Genomic DNA, 18,602 nt, shown 5'->3' on the forward strand with positions numbered 1-18,602 from the left:
ACTTCTAACCTAGAAACTTCAAGCTCAAGGTAATTGCACGCGCTCTACTAACAAGCACTCAATGGTTAAGATTTAAGCCAGCATCGAGCCAAGGGAAAAGAAAATATACTCGAAAAAGAATTTCACATATGCATTAACCTTGATCTCTAATGTAGAAACTTGGAAAAAGGTTACTGCAAACTGGTTGTTTGAGCAGAATAGAGGCAAAGGGAGGGAAAATATGCTCGCTCTGGACAAGGATGTTACAAATATTTGCATTGTCTTTGACCTTTTTTCTAGAAAATTGGCCCAAAGTCACTGCACTTCCTTTATCCACAAACATTCTATGGGTGAAGATTGAACAAGGGGTCAATAGGATATCAAATATGCTCCCGACAAAGAATTTTACACGGTAGTGTTTTTGTAGAGTAGGCTTTCCCTTCTAATTTTTTCTAAATATATATACATATGTTTAAAAAAAAATCAATGAAATTCAGTGTTTTCCTCGCAGTCCGCTTAATATTGCGTCGTTAATTGACCTGTGTAAAATGTAAATGTGTACTGGACAAGCATGTTTTGTCATCCATTCATCAGATGAGGACGTTTGGTCTACGTAAGCACCTCTGTGAATAATAAAAACAATAGACAGTTAAGGTCGATTTCTGGGACAGGTATATATCACGTTTTTGTACGTCTTTATTCATAAAATAACAAAGGTTTACAAACCAGGACGAATTTTGTTGTTATGGGGTCTAGAAAATCAACAATATATGCGGTATTTTCTATAAGTATGCACGATCCGAACTATTTTTCATACTATTTGTCAGGAGTTTTTTAACTCCTTTTTGAAATTTATCATAATGTCTGTAAATTTATTATAATTCATCGAGGAAAAGGAGTCGCTGACAATGGAACAAAGGGATTCAAAAGAAACCTCAACTGACTTTACCGAGCTATTTTTCCCTCTCTTAAAATTGGTAAATTCAAAATCCCTATAAGTATGGTTCTGCAAAGTTTTGAGATACATTGGATATTATAAAATTACAAACTGGTCACATAATTGCTTTAGTTCCCACTGAAAAACTTTATAGTCTTTTCGAGGAAGGATTTTTCACTTATTTTAGGAAGGACTTCCTATACTACTGATATCAATTTTTCATTTTCGTTTGAAAAATCTAGCATGAATTTTATGTTATCTAGAGCATACAGTGTTTATTTTGTAAATCCTTGTACTGTTGATATATTTATTGTTCCAATACCTTTTGATTTTTTTCCAATTTTTTTTTTTTAAAAATGAATTTCATGATCTAGTATACATACATGTATATTCATATGGTGTAATACTAGAATCGTGTGTTTACATCTTCTCGGACAGTTACTTACAACATTAACGGATAGACCCAGGACTTTATAGGGAGAGTTCATTAGAATTCACTGCTGTTTGGTTGTGTCCGATATTTCTGAAGATGCTTGTTGGGGATTTCATTCGATGACATGTACAATAACTATATTTCTCGTAAGAAGTAGTACACATAATAGTTAATTACAAAGCCATCTGATAGATAGTTACAAAGTTCTCTGACACAGAAAAGTCAAAAAAGTCAGAAAAAGTTATTTTCAGAACCATTTTAAGTTCACTTGAAACGAAAACTGCATCATAAATTCACTTGTCTATTTACCCTGTTTACTGAATTATTTAGTTCAGTATACTTGTATATGTATAAAGTAATGAAACACGTACAGAAGCTTATATTCTATGACAACGTAGAAATTTTGACTTTTCTCAATAGATTTTGTTCAGTTTCTTTTCTCCAGCTTCACCAACTACAACCTTTATCCTTTACATTGTGACATCTTGGTGTACACGATATCTGCTAGGCCAATATTAGACGTCTCAGATTTGTTTCTGTACCATTTGGTTCCTTCTGCATCTTCTTATGAGTTATAATTTAATTTCTTACCTGGCACTGAATCCAATTCTTCGGTCTTACAGAATTTCAAAAAGCAGACTGACTTTTCCCATAATCCTGCGTTTGCTTTAATTTCGTTTCCTAAGAATTGTCGCTTTCAGTAATGTACACTATAGTCTGCAAAGGAGCCAGCACCATGCAGATCTTCAGAAAGATTGTCGACGAAGAAAAAGTCTCTGCGACAAACATTTTTGCTACAATAAACTGGCAACTATCTTTTTTGTGTTCTTTCGTAAATTCTCCGAGGTAGGCGATTCATCGCATCTTTTTATGATGGTTCCCTGACAGGCCACGTGATGAGACACGGTATATATATATATCAATCCATCCAATAAAAAAAATAGTGAATAAAAGAGAGATTGTAAAATAGCTCGGCCAAAAAGGAATTTATTTTTTATATCTTTTTTATCGTTATATATTATTTGGTGTTAGATTTATGCACTTACATGCTGTGGTTTCAACACTCCTCAGCAATGTTCCAATTTTTTCCATATTAATTATGCATTTATCAATTGAAATTATGATACATTATGATAATTCTTTACAATGCATATATTGATGCAGCAACATTAGAAATCTTTTCAATATTGTGTTCATATCTTCAGTATAATGAAATATGGAGGTAACGAACAGTAATCAAACTCAAAAGTCCATTGCAACAATACAAATTTGGAGCAGAGCAAAGACAGACCTCTTAAAACAGCAGAGGTGGGATCAGGTTCCATGGAGGAGTATGCGTCCCCCGTTGACCGGTCACACCTGTCGTGTGCTCCTTGTCACGATCGGGGAGACAGAAAATTTAGTGTAAATAATGGCCAAACAATTAGTATGAAAAACGTCAGTCAGCATTTGACTTAATGATAGATTGTATTTGCTAACAAGGTGATTGTGTCGACCATAGAACTGGCGAAATATTGACAATTCTGAAAATTATGTAATTTTCAAACAGAAACTGTAAATGAAGTGGTTAGAGATTAGAATTTAAATTTTAAAAATGAATAAAAAAAATAATGATGATGGGAGGGGGTAAAGATAAAGACAATCCTGTCGAATAGAATCTGTGACATTTGTATGCTGAATCCCATGCCCGACATAAAGGTGTTGACGTCCTGATAGTCAAGGTAACTAGGCAATAAGGTTACGTTGCAAAATTATGACCTTCGATCGAAGTACATTAAAAAAACAACGAAAAAAAAACTATAACTTGGATAACTAGATTATTCCTCTTTTATTAAAAGATTTATAACATGTTTTGAATATTAACATATTAGATATACTTTTCAAAATCTTGCGTTTTGAAATTTGCATTCTTTAAAAAAAATACAAGATATAACATTTAGAAGCAATACTTTTAACGTTTCAAGATATAAATTTTAATGATATTTTAACGAGATTAAGAATGTACATCTTTTGAAAACAAAATGATTCGAAATACAACATTAATGAGACAGTGCAGGTTCGGAGTAATAAGTTGAAATTTTTCAAGACAAACAGAAAACTAGCAATTAGCAAGTGGAGTAAAGCCAAAATCATAACAATGCAAGCAACAAGAGATACAAAGAAGTCAAAGGGCTAGGAACTGGTTACAAGTACACAATATCTTTGCACAGGGTCTTAAAAAAGATACATGCAATTTAGAGAGGCTGCATTACATGTCTATATTATCTACAAGTCAGACAAAAGACGTGGGGTCTATTAACAGACCGATTGTTTTTAGCTATTTATAGACTGACAAGGTTGTCCTGGTCATTGGTCGAAGTTATCGTTATTTGTGTTTATGGGTACTGATAAACAGTACAGTACAGTACCGATTCCGATTATGTCTAGATCTTTGGTTTTTTTACTGAGTTTATTATGAGTAAGATGGTTGTAATGACGTCAAGGATTAGGGCAGCCACACAGAGGCCATAGGCCCACCCAGGGTCCATGGTTTCCTTGCCGGAATCAAGTAATTTTCCAGCCCAATTGGTTGCAGCAGATCCCCTACGAGAAAGACCGAGGTCCGTATTTCTTGTGGAGGAACCAAGATTCATATTTTGAGAAGAAAAGCTTCTAGGGTTATTGTAATGAGAACCATATAATGCTATGGCCACCAACACTGCCACACCTGAAAAATAATGTTTATGTTAGAGCGAGAAATTGACAAAGGATTAAAATTCTAATACTTTAAATTATTTAAGTATAATGTTTAAAGAAATTCAGACTATACAAAAATTAAGAACTGCATGTACTTCTGTGGTGTCATAGCGCATTGATAAAGTTTTCCGTCCAATTTTTTTTATGATACCTCGATCAACTTGATAAAAAATTACAAGATTTGTTTTTAAATAAAACTGTGCTCCCTAATTTTATGTTGATAGTCGTCTATTCCGTGTACATTTTGAACGGAGTGAACATAAAGAGGCACATGCACACTGTGTATTTTTCTTAATACTTAGTTTGCAAAGTAGATTTCAGTTGGTGCATGGTTTATGGAATTTAGCAATTTATTTATTTATTTTTTAAAATCTTAATTGAAATTACTAATATCTATAATTCATACCAGTTCCTGCAGCAATTACAGTTGTCAAAATGTGAAGTATTCGCCTCTGAGACAATGGCGTCACAAGCAGACAGACGAACACCCCTACGGTGATCAACAGAAACCCAATCACACCAATCGCTGCAAAGAACCTTGTCACGTGGAGCCAGTCTGTTAATAGAGAGATTATTGCATAGAGTGGATGACAATGTTACCCGATTGTACATGTATACTACTATTATATATAATTATATAAACGTAGATTACCTTTGCTTACATTAATTGTAATTTCATATCTCTTTATGCAATGATACAAAAAAGTTGACATATTCCGATATGCACATGTTGAATAAAGTTGAAGACAGAAATACTAGTAAATAAAAACATAAATATATTGTTTATACAAAAATATTCATACATGCATTCATATGCACTGCTAATGATGCCAGACTTATAAAGGGGGAGTTTCGATAAGACCGCTTAGCGGCCCACTTTTTTTCATAAAAATAAATTTCAATTTATTTTTTCAAAACTAGTTTAGAATTCAAGATAAATATGTTAACTTTTGTTATTTATATTTCAAAAGTTAATATGAGATGAATTCACACCGTAGCTGATACATACTTAGATGTACCCTCAAATCCGTTAACATTAGGCTTATGGGAAAATATAAGAGGGTGGCATTTAGAAATCAATGTTTAGAATATGAAGTGCATGAGGGACACTCACCTAAATTTGTTCAGTAATTAAATATACAGTGCACACTAATTTCTTGAAATATGATGAGTGTCGCGTGTGCACTTCATATCTAAAAATTGAAAATTGCATAAAATTTGCATATCTAAAATTAGAAGCTCCTGGTTTCTTGATCTGACTCTGTGTTAAAATACTAAGCCAAAAGTAGCATATTGTTTTAAATCAAAGAAGACTATCGATCATATTAACAGTAGAAAACATTATCGTATCCTATCTTCATTTCGATACTTTTTTGTCGCCAACGTATAACGTTAACGTCACATTTTAGCTCACCTCCTCGAAGCTGGGGGAGCTTTTGTAATACCGTAGGCACTGGTGTTCCAGGAAAAAAGTTTTTGAAGCAGATTTTTTTTTTCAAGTATACCTATGCCCTATATTAATAAAAGTCACCTGATCTAGCATGTTTACTTGCCATCAGTCAGGTTTCAGATGCTGGATTTTTAGCCAAAGAATGTCCAGGTAAATGTTTTAAGAGAAGGTTTAAGTTTTTGGAGCAGAGCAGCTGTAAGCACTTGTTGACCAGACTTGATTCATAATACATCCACGGATGCACACTACTAGAATGCTTCAGATGCTGGATATGACCCACATTTCCTTAATGAGTGAGCAGATTAAAGATTTTGAAGCGGGTCTCATTCTTATGTAACTATAAGCCTTATCGTGACCAAACTTACACTGATGTTGCATATAGGATTGCACACTACCAGGCATGGTTCAGATGCTGGATCTTTCTTACATTTTCCGACTGACTGAACAAAAAATGTTTTAGAGCAAGTCCATTCCTTAACGTTTTTTATCATGCATAGTTACAAAAAGTCAAAATATAAATATTTTTGACTTTCTTGTATAGAAATCCACGCTCCAACATGCTAGAGAAGCGCCCATATATTTCCGTGTGGTTGACATAGGGAACGTGGATTGTTTTAAGTCTGGATGTCTAGGCGCATATTATGTTTGCCTGATTAAGGATTAAACACACATCTTTGGCGTTTACACATATATTTCGAACTGCACTCTGGTCTAGCAAATCATATATAATGAATTCTAAAACTCTCTAAATGAGAAGTGACTAGAGTTGGTGAAGCAACTTAAGCATCTGTGGAGAGTTGGGAAGTGAGATGAACTTAGTCCTGGCTGGGATTCTCTCAGTTATGCTAAAAACATAATGCAGATCTATGTGGGCAAATATACTTCTAAGTTTCATAATGAAAAGGAAACACTCAATGTATTATAGATTTTTCCATCATTTGGCTATTCACATATTATGTATCATGATAAAATATTTTTGAGTGTAATTAATATTATTCATATTATCAAATTCATTGCAATATACTGAAGCCGGTAGGTGCTAAGTTAAAAAAAAATATTTTATCTGGCGGCTACCAGATAAGTTTCTAGCGCCTGCCATTGAAATATCTGGCGGCCTCCAGATAAAGTTGTAGTGTTTTTGCCAATCAAGTTGTAGCACCCAATGATGTACATGTACGTTAATGCACTTGACTGACAGAGGTACACAGATTAGGTATTTTTGAAGGCGGTGCTTATAATCTCTGCCTTTAAGGACATCTACAACTTCTGTTTGTAGTCAAATCTGGGAGTTCCATGCCTTATTAGCAAAGATCTAATCTACACTTTATACAAAAATTCACTTCATATGGTCTTCACCTCATAACTTTAAATTTATGTTTTATTAGATTACATGTCTACACCGCAAGAAACTTATTTTTCGGCTTCTAGTTATTTATGTGGCGGCCGCCAGATAAGTTTCTGGTCGCCGCCAGTTATTTATGTGGTGACCACAGGAAAACTATTTGGCAGCCGCCAGATATATTTTTCTAGCGGCCGCCGAATAATTATGTGGCGGCCGGCAGATAAAATATTTTTCTTACCTTGCATCTACAATGTACTGGCTTACGTAGCAATATGATGCTTTTAAATAATTTTTTTTATTTATGTATGTATATAAAGTTGCATTTATTTTTTAGTCATTTTTATTTCAAAACATTTTATTTAGTTTCAATTTTATGATATTAAGGTATATTTTTATAAAACATGTAGTTGTATAACCTCATTGATGAAAATATATTGCATATATACCTGTATATGACGTTTTTACGTTTACCTATCTCATGTCTACATATCTTTTCATTTGCATTTTTCGTATGGGAAAATGATAAACATTGATTATAATGTTTATGTATAAACTGTTGATTAATTATGATGTTAAACTTTCTATATATGTTCACGTTTAATAAGTTCAATTCATCCTCTTTTAAAGAAAAGTAACATTTAACACACCAGAAAAATATCGCACTTTAATAAAACGTTCGCATAAGATAAATACCATTTTCCGTAAAAAAAATTGCTGAAATTGGTTAATTTATGTCTTTATTCATATCTATCCTATTTCATTTCCGATTCTGACGGTTAAAAAAATCCACTTTCCCCTATCAAAATGTCTACTCCAAAAATATACGAAAGGGGGTATACTTAAATATTCAATTATCAAGTGACCGGAAAATGCGTAACATAAATTATTTTCATATTTTTAGGAAGATAAGGAGTTTTTCTACAAAATATCAAAATTTCATAAAATTTCGTGAGGGGTCGAAAAACTGTCTTATCGAAACTCCCCCTTTAGAAAGCCTGCATTATATTAAAGAGAGGATCTTTTTTATTTTTAAATAAACATCAATGCTTCAACAAATATCATACAACAAAAAGTTTTCCTTAAAATTACGATTGAAAAAAAAAAAAACAGGCCTGACAATTAATACATGAAAAGCGTCAGTCAGCATTCGACTATATGATAGATTGTATTTGCTGACAAGGTCATTGTATCGACCTTAGAATTTGCAAATAGTTTGTCTATTAGGTTTTTACAAGTTAAGAAGCATTTTATACAATGCATTTTTAAAATACATGTAATATTAATATTTATTCATCAACTTATTCACACCTGGGGGACCTAAATCGTATTAAGAAACACAATTTCGATAACGAGTCCATTGCTCATTATACATGTAAGAGGAATTATCAAGACGTTCAGTGCTGCAATTAAAGTTTTTTTAATTAATGGTTACTCGTATTACAGGTGTGGGTTCCAACCCTAAGACTCTATAAAACAAGGACCTCCCAATTCTACTTTTGTCTTCAATCACCATAATTCCATAACTCAGTTCCATTTTTGGTCAAGTTCATAGAAAACTAATTAAATTATTCCAAATAAAAAATAGTAGGAATTACACGCTGAATAATCAGATTTATCCCTAAAAGATAAATACAGTTATTGAGAATGACGCTTATTGCTTTCTATTTTGAAATTACGTATTGCTTACAAAGAGCAACCCGTTTTCCGGAATTATATGGTCCTATCATGACGATTCTATGGTTAATAATACATCAGCATTAATGAGCATGCGCTAGGTCTTTTCAACTCCCCATCTTGTTCAGAGCAGACGAAATCTAATATACTATATATTATGGCTAATATACCATTGACAACACAGGAAAAAATTTGGAATAATGAGTATATAGATCTTGCTAGGTTATTGCATTTAGATCCAGCTGCTGAAATTCAGCAACTGCTTGTGTTTGAAGATGGAGAAATTAAAATAAAAAATAAATCTAAGGATAGAAAAATTGCAAACATTTCGGAATGGACTGATTCCTTTTTGATTTATGCTGCCATCTACTTAAAAAAGTTTCCACAGCACATTCAGGGCATAATAAAGTATATCAGTTCAATAAGGCTAGGGGCTTCTCGGTCTACTACACTAGGGTGGAGGGATTATGACATTCAGTTTAGACTTAGGCGCTCAAAAAATAGTATGATCAGTTGGGAAAACATTGATGCAGAATTATGGTTGATTTACATGGGTCAGGCAGCAGTCGCTGAACGCAAGCCTACTTCTAATTTGCACCAGCACAAGCGTTGTTATGATTTCAACTTGAAGGGTTCATGTCTTAAAAAAGATTGTAGATTTTCACACTCTTGTCTTAAGTGCGGCAAAAACCATCCCTCCATCAACTGTTACAGTAATCAAACCAGCCATAGTACATCAAAAGGGGCTACTCACAATGTCGGTCGTCAAAACATCAATCCCAATGTGACCCAATCAAGATTTTCAAGGCCATTTCGGCAATAAAGATCCATGCCTTTGGGATCTAGGTTTTACACCAATCAATGTTACCACTTTAAACATTTTGTTACAAGATTATCCAGAAAAAACTGAGGCAAATCAACTTTTACATGGGTTTACATTTGGTTTCTCATTGAACTATGAGGGTCCGCGGGATCCAGTATCTTGTAAAAATATGGTTTCAGCATTAGAGCATAAAGATGAATTGTTAGCTAAACTGAACAAAGAAATTGACCTAGGTCGCATAATGGGTCCATTTGATGCCCCCCCATTTCAAAATTTTCATTGCAACCCAATAGGAGTTTTACCTAAAAAACAGGGTGGTTGGAGGTTAATCACCAATTTATCTGCTCCACATGGAAAGAGTATTAACGAATTCATTAATCCTGAAATTTGTTCAGTTAATTATTCATCTTTTGATCAAGCTGTTAGCATGGTACAAAAACTGGGGACAAATGCACAATTAGGGAAAATGGATATTTCAAATGCATTTAGGTTGTTACCAATTAGACCCGAAGATTTTAGTCTGCTTGGTTTTAAGTTTCTTGATAAATATTATGTAGACAAATGTTTACCTATGGGTTGTGCCATATCGTGTGCTTTGTTTGAAAAATTTTCCAGTTTTTTACAATGGGTGGTAGAGTATAACACCAACTTGAAAAATATTGTTCATTACTTAGATGATTTTTTATTTGCTGGAGCTCATGGTACAAACAATTGTAAATATATGATGGATTCTTTTCAAAATATCTGTAAAAGATTAGGTGTTCCTCTTTCAGAGGAAAAAACTGAAGGTCCAACAACATATATAGTGTTCTTAGGTTTAGGTATAGACTCAGTTAATCAGTCAATTTTCATTCCAAAGGATAAAGTAGAATCTTTACAAAAAGAAATACTTGAAATTCAAGGGAAATCTAAGATTACATTAAGGCAGCTTCAGTCTTTAGCTGGCTCATTAGCTTTTATTACAAAGGCCTTGCCAGCAGGTAGAGCATTTACATGCCGCTTATATGGTTTAATGTCTGGTGTTTCTAAGCCACATCACTTTGTACGACTTTCCAAAGAAATACATAGTGACCTCCAAATGTGGTTAACATTTCTTGATGAATTTAATGGAACAACAAAATTTCCAGAATTGGAATGGGAATCTGACAAAAATGTACAATTTTATTCAGATAGCTCAGGTTCAGTGGGTTGTGGTGTGGTTTTTGGTACTTCCTGGTCTTATCTCTGTTGGCCACAGGAGTGGAATGTTGATATAAGAAAAGACATCACTTTTTTAGAGTTTGTTCCTATAGTTTTAGGATTTTACTTGTGGTCAGACAAATTACAAAATAAGAAATTAATTTTGCATGTTGACAATATAGCTTTGGTTGAAATCTTGAATCGGAAAACATCTAAGAATAAACGGGTAATGATTTTGATGAGAGAATTAGTATTGCTTTCTTTGAAGTTTAATATTCAGTTTAAAGCAGTTCATGTAAGAGGTTGTATAAATGAGATAGCAGATTCAATTTCTCGATTGCAGTGGAACAGATTCAGGCAGTTAGCACCATGGGCAGATTGCCATCCTTATCAAGTACCTATTCAATTTTGGAACCTTTTGAAGGGCATGTCAATCATTTAATAGAAGCTAGCCTCTCCAACAACACAAAAATTGCATATGACAAAGCCATGGTTGTATTTAATGACTTCAGATTACAATTTAATTTGCCTCTATCTTGGCCACCTCCAGTAGATCATGTAATCAATTTTGAGGCTTTTCTAGCATCAAAAAATCTTTCTCATTCTACAGCTAATGTATATTTATCAGCCCTGAGTCACAGTTTGCAAGTGCACGGATTGGACAATCCAGTCAAATCTTTCATTGTGCAAAAAATGTTAACAGGTTTAAGAAGATCTAAGCCTACAAAGGACATCAGAAGTCCTGTAACATATCAGCTTTTACTAAAAATTTTGGATGTTTTACCTATGGTTACACATTCAAAATATGAGCACTTCTTATTTGGGTCTACATTTGCAACTGCATTTTTTGGTCTTCTTAGAATAAGTGAAATGGCAGTAGCATTAAATAAGAGTCGAAGAAATGTACTTCACCTTTCAGATTTACAGTTAAGTAATGAAAATATCAAATTAAAGTTGCGTTTTTCTAAAACAGATCAGAGTGGAAAAGGTTTAGTCATTACTATCAGCAAATCAGTAGAGTCAACAGTGTGTTTTAATTTGTTAGAAACTTTCTTGCAATTCAGATCTCTGGTGGATGGCCCTCTATTTTGTCATATCAATGGTACACCATTATCGGCATACCAGTTTTCAAGTGTATTACACAAAGCATTGAGATTTTTAGGTATTGAAACAAAAACTTTCAAAACGCACTCTTTTAGAATAGGAGCTGCTACTCACATGTATTTGTCGGGCATATCTGAACAAGAAATTCAAAGAAAGGGAAGATGGGTGTCAGATGCATATAAGCATTATCTCAGACCTGAGTTGATTACATTTTAGATGCAAATAATGCTATTATGATGGTTACATCATTGTCATATTGTTGTTAACCTGATATCAAAATTATAATTGGAGTTGGATTCATTTGATTGCTGTTTTCAAGTGCATAATTATGTAGATTGTAATCATTGCTTATGTATTGTTCATAAATCTTGTAGATTCAATCTGGATTGTGGGATCATCCCTTATTAAAAGAGCAGAACAATTTTCTTTGAGTTCTCCGGAATTTGGCACAGACCTTTCTTTACCAGGGGTAAAAGTGTTATGGAAGGGAATACCAGGGTTGAGTTTTGCCAAATTCTCTGAGGTCATTTCTGACCTGTCCTCTACAAAGCCACATCCGAGGTTTCTTGTTATCCATGTAGGTGGTAATGACATTGCCAAACTTAATAACCCATTACGAAGACAACAAAAATTTATGAAAACTGTTATCAACAAGTTGAGTTTGGTTATGCCTTTGACATGCATTGTCTGGTCACATATTTTGCCCAGGGTATATTGGCGTCATTCAATTTCAAATGTTGCTGCAGAGAAATCAAGATCTAGGATTAAAAGTTCTATTGCTAGCTTTGTTTTAAAGTCAGGTGGTGCTTCAATTAAGTACCCTGACATCAGTATTGTTCAAAGTAAACTCTTTCTTAATGATGGAGTTCACTTATCTCCCTTAGGTAATTATGTCTTTTTGTCAACAATGCAGGCTGCTCTTAGGCAATTTTGCTCTGGTAATGGTTTTGTTTATCCATCAAAGTGAACAGTGCATAATTTTGGAATTGGAACTGTTGTGGCTTTATGAAGATGTTATGAAATAATTTGTGTGTAATTTGTGAATGGTATATTTTACCTGTGGTCAAAATTCAGCCGCTTTGATGGCGGTTGGATTTCATTATGCTTGAAATCCAATTGGCGCAATTTTGACAAGTAACCATTTGCTGAGGGATACTGTTGTCTCCAGGTCCCCCAGCTCTGATATGGTTTGTTTAATATTTGTGAATGCTATGCTGCCAAAAGCTTACAAGTGGTAAGATCGGCGCATAGGGCATGAACATGCGAGTGGCATGTTAACTGTGAATGTAATTTGTAATAAAAAGCCATGACAGTTCCGCCAATATGAGTTGTATTATTCTTCCAAATTCTACAAGGTACATTTATGAAGTGTCTTGCATAAGAAAAATTCAAAAGCTGAGGTTATCAACCTTTAATAAAGTGTTCTTATTAGTGTTAGGAATTTCGAAATAATCAGATTTATCCCTAAAAGATAAATACAGTTATTGAGAATGACGCTTATTGCTTTCTATTTTGAAATTACGTATTGCTTACAAAGAGCAACCCGTTTTCCGGAATTATATGGTCCTATCATGACGATTCTATGGTTAATAATACATCAGCATTAATGAGCATGCGCTAGGTCTTTTCAACTCCCCATCTTGTTCAGAGCAGACGAAATCCCCTCCCTTCCCTCCCTTAAATATTATGGTTGGTTTGAGTTTTTAAATTTATTAAATAAATGTTTTTGGTTCCTTTTCTGCTGTGTGCTTTCTTTCAATTTCAGAAATCGTCTTGGCTTATATACTGATGAAGAATACTGTGGACTTCGCTGTGAATGTGATAATCCTGACTGTTTTGTGTTAGCGCAATTTTGACAAGTAACCATTTGCTGAGGGATACTGTTGTCTCCAGGTCCCCCAGCTCTGATATGGTTTGTTTAATATTTGTGAATGCTATGCTGCCAAAAGCTTACAAGTGGTAAGATCGGCGCATAGGGCATGAACATGCGAGTGGCATGTTAACTGTGAATGTAATTTGTAATAAAAAGCCATGACAGTTCCGCCAATATGAGTTGTATTATTCTTCCAAATTCTACAAGGTACATTTATGAAGTGTCTTGCATAAGAAAAATTCAAAAGCTGAGGTTATCAACCTTTAATAAAGTGTTCTTATTAGTGTTAGGAATTTCGAAATAATAAAGTATAGTTTTTTCATACAATTTATTTTAGCCGAATACGATTCATTCGTTTATACATGTAATTTGTAACCTTTAACGCTAATGTTAACTTGACAGTCATCCCAAAGAACGTACGTAGAATAAAACCTGTCTTTGTATGGTGCCAGAATTCGGTCTTTGTACATGTAACACTACTTTCGCTGGCCTCTGATTCACATGATTCAGGTATACATATTGAAACTATCAGAAGCAGGAGTTCTCGACTTTCAATTTTTTAATCTATGAATGAAAACGTTGTTTAAGAAATGATGCAAAACACTATTGAGCAACTGAAAGCAAGTGTACAGTACTCGCAAGAGGTTTTAATGTTGCTCAAAGCACCATTTCTCGCCAGAAAACAAACACCACCAGCATGGTACAACAATTAATGAGCAAAAATCTGGCAGACCACCCGTGACATCATGCGCAGCAGCACAGGGTTGCGTCATCTTCATCAACGTTCCTCGTCTACAGTATTATCAGTTCATGTTCAAATGCCTACAGACATTACACGACTCATAATAACAGACAAGAATAATGAAGCGAGTGACTCAGATGACCTAAAATGGTTGATTTGTATAATTTTGCGTTGGTGTCCTCATTTATTCAGGACACACAGACAAGGCAGTTACAATATGCCATAAATAATTGCACTACTATACCGAAAGCGAGAAACCGCAATTGTTTTGATTTTGCTAAAAATGGTCTTTTTTAGTTTTTACATTCATTTTCATTTCTTTTAAACTTAATATGTATTTTTTTAATTTTAATTTTTTAATTTTTAATTTCAAATAATTAATAGGGATCCTGGGGGCTGAAACTTCTTGAGTAACATTCTATTTTAGCAGAAGTGTAAGCTCTCCAGGATTTTGGTTTCTTTTAATTAATATATTTTTGTTTTATTTATGTTGCCCTCACCCAATAACAATTACAATACAATTTCAATAACAATTCTGTAACAACACAGATCTTTCAATGTAAGTAGGGACTGGCGCAATCACATGCAAGGCTTTTCTTAAACTTCCATTATTACTACAATAAGTGCTTTTTAATAAGACTTCTTTGGTTGAAAGTAGTGCTTAATCTTTTTTTCAAATATTTTTTTTTTCTTTTTTCAAAGCAAAAACTTTTTGTTGCAAATTTTCCTTTTCTTTATTAATCATTGGACTTTTTATATGTTTTTTTTTATTTACTATGTTTGTGTTATATATGTGTATGTGTGTTTATCATGCTGGACATTTGTAATATATTTGTTTCCTGTGATCTTTTATCCGTGATCGGTTTAAGAACTTTACAGAGCCCACGATATTTGTTACTGTATTTATGTACAAAATGCCGACTTTAGATAAAATTTACTTTCTTGCTTACTGACTTACTTATGGTAACTCTACACATATTTTGAATATAACAGAAAAATGAAGGAAATTTGGATTCAGAACGAAGACGATCGTTTTAAGGCATTATGATGATGAAAAAGGTGGTGATAATGAACAGTGATCGATCTTTAAAAAAAAATAAAAACCTACAAACAATAAAATCTGTCAACAGGGCATTAAACAACGACCCCCAGAAATTCTAGAGGTGGGATCAGGTGTCTAGGAGGAGTAAGCATCCACTGTCGACAGGTCACATCCGTCGTGAGTCCTAGGTATTGATCAGGTAGACGGAATATTCCGTAGTCAAATATGGTATAAAACAAAGACCCAACATTTGGTATGAAATATGTAAGTCAAAATACGATCCAATGATAGATTGTATATGCTATTATAGTCATTATAACGACCATAGAATTTACTAAACGCTTATTTAAACAAAGTTATTGAAATCCCTGTAACTTGTTTATCAGAAGTTTAAAAATTGATAGAACTCAGTGTATGTTCTTGAGCATCAAATAAACACCATATGCAGGTGACAGCAGAATTTTATTGCACAAATTCTGAAAGTTGACGATGGAAAAGCTGGTCATCTCGTTTGTCAAACAATTTACAGTATGTAGTTGTTAGTAGGCCCTTATCGTCTATAGTCAGTAAAACGTCCAAATATGAAGAAGATGTAACATACTAAATCATGCAGTACTGCCAAATGGACTAGATGAAGGAAATTTACAAATAAAAACATCTGCTTTTTTCATTTGTTGGGATTATTAAGGATACCGGGTATCCGATCCTCAGATAGGAACGATAACTCTTAAATCTATTATTTAGTTTAAAAAGTCTTCAAATGTTCGTTGAAGTCTTAGAAATGATATTATAAAAAGTTGACATTGTATCCCACAAAAGTACAAAAATAATTTATTTTCAGAGAAATCAAATTTCCTCTAATCTAGCCTTAGATCCCAAGTCTTATAAAAATGATATGAAATTAGAAGCGATCTGGGATGTCTTGCAATGATAACACAAAATTTTTACACTATGTATTTTTTAACAATTGAAGTAAACAGAAGAACTTAAATACTGTATAAGTGTGCAAAACATGCAATTTTTTCCAAATGCCCTGATACCTATAATTTTGAATCCAAAAATATATTTGTTGATCAGTTTTCAATAAGAAAATCCATAGCTGGTGGTTTAATTCACATTTACTGAAAATATATTTGAGATTTGATAATTTTTCCTATATAATATGATTAACTTTACTGAGGAAATTTGAAGAAATACCATGGATAAATACACGTTATTCTGTGAAATTCCAGACATTTTTGTGAGCTTTTTCAATTACTGAAAAGCTGATTTTCAGAACTTAAGGATCGGACTACCTTAAAGCAAAAACTTGGGGAAAATACCTGCTTTTTAGCATTGGGAATGGGGTATGTAAAAAATTCACTGCAGGCCTCTCGGCCTCTTTTGATTTACCTTACTGGTCACCCCCAAATTTTACTGGCCTTGGGCCTCGGATCTGTGGCTTATGGTAAAGTATTTATTTATTTATTCAAAATTTACATTCCACTGTAATAATACTTCAAGCCCCAGGTTATTCCAAGTTTTGAAATTAATGCAACGGATATTTTCAAAAATCTTCTTCCTTACTTCTGAATATTTATCAGATAAACTCTGGTCGAATGATTACCATAGTTTCCCACTGAAAAATGATCAATCGTAAAGAGACGGGGCTTTTCCCTGGAAGAATTTTTACATCCGTTTTTTTAAAACTGTTATTGAGCTCATCATTTAGGACATTCTACTTGCAAATTAAGATTTTTTAGTCTTTAAGGTATTTATTTTGTACGTATATACATGTACTTAGAATATTTGTTGTTCCAGTACTTTTTTTCTTTTTTCAGGAGTGGCATCTTCTTTGCTTGAACTTTTTTTTATACTCAGGTGTCAAATTTTCATTATCAAGGACACAGGGTGTTAATCAATACGTCTTTCTTGGACAGAAATTTCCAACAATAAAGGATAAATATTCGATCAGGAATTTATAGGGGATCCATTGGGAACTAAAATCGCAAGGCTGAGTCCAATATTTCTGTCAATATAAATGCCTGTGGGTGTTTTAGCATTAATTTATTTCAATGTAGTTAGTTTTAGCAGTAGTAAATAATTATGTAAATTATTTTAAAATCTCTGATACAGAAAAGTAAATTTTCAAATCCCCTTTACACAAATGTTTATCACTTGCCTGCATGTTTACCGAGAGTTGAGACACAATCAATACCTTATGTTCTAAGACAATTCAAAATAATTGTTACTTTTCAAATACGTTCGTACTCTATTCAGTTTAATTCATACAACCTGACAAACTTTTTTTTTCACATTGTAACATTATGAACATCTTTTTGTATATATAATTGACGTCCCAAGGTCACTTGTCCATACGCCAGTATTTGTGCATCATTTTATAAATTGTAATTACATTTTCTTACCTGGCACTGAATTCATTTCTCCAGTCTGACAGAATTTCAACAAACAATATGACATCTCCCATAATCCTGCGTTTGATTTTATTTCGTTATTTAGAAATTGCTGCTTCTGAGTAACCCAGTAATTACTGGAGAACCCAATGATATACAGTAAAGTCTGCAGAGGGACCAGCACCATGCAGATCTTCAGAAAGATGGTCGACGAGGAAAAAGTCTCTGCGACAGACATTTTTGCTACAAGCAATCGGCAACTACCTTTGTTGTGTGCTTTCGTTAATTCGCCTAGGCAATTCATCACAATTTTTTATATAGAATTATGCAAATGTTCCCTAGAAAGCACACACATGATGAATTGTATTAATCAATCCCATAAAATAAATAAGCGATAAACAACAGATTGCAAAACAGCAAATTAAGAATTAAGGAATTTATATTTCGTTATACATGTATATAATTAATGTTCGTTGTTAGTTTTACGCGCTTGCATGTTATGGTTTCAGCACTCCTTATCGATGCATAGTTTTCTTCATATTAAGAATGCATCTATGTTGAAATTATGATAATTCTTTGCAACACCCACAGTGATGTAATACTGATTTTTTTTAAAAATACTTCTTTATGAAATACCAGAAATATATCTGAACGCACCTATAAGAAAACTGAGGAAAAAATTGAAGATAACGAACAGCAACAATGCCCAAAAATCCATTTAAACAATACAAATTTTGAGCGGAGTCAACACGGATATGAGGTGGGATCAGGTGCCATGGAGGAGTAAGCAACCCCTGACTACCTGCCCATGCACCTGCCGTGTGTCCTTGTCATGATCCGGTTAATGGAAAATTCCGTAGATAATTTAGTTTGAAAATAATGACCTAACAATGTA

The 18,602-nt window shown here is 33.5% G+C and overlaps 1 protein-coding gene across 1 annotated transcript; it reads right to left on the minus strand.

Annotated features, from left to right (window-relative positions):
* Window positions 1-3,160: 3,160 nt before the first annotated feature.
* Window positions 3,161-17,974, minus strand: LOC133186860 (uncharacterized). The gene is made up of 3 exons (XM_061322226.1): window positions 17,720-17,974; window positions 4,492-4,641; window positions 3,161-4,056 (listed from the first exon to the last, which is right to left on the minus strand). The coding sequence occupies exons 1-3, from the start codon at window positions 17,943-17,945 to the stop codon at window positions 3,773-3,775; spliced, it is 660 nt and encodes a 219-aa protein (XP_061178210.1). The 5' UTR covers window positions 17,946-17,974; the 3' UTR covers window positions 3,161-3,772.
* Window positions 17,975-18,602: the final 628 nt, after the last annotated feature.

The sequence above is a fragment of the Saccostrea echinata genome, unplaced genomic scaffold (assembly GCF_033153115.1).
Source record: "Saccostrea echinata isolate AGI-Se365-2 ecotype Australia unplaced genomic scaffold, CSIRO_AGI_Sech_v1 ptg000014l, whole genome shotgun sequence".
Classification (NCBI taxonomy): domain Eukaryota; kingdom Metazoa; phylum Mollusca; class Bivalvia; order Ostreida; family Ostreidae; genus Saccostrea; species Saccostrea echinata.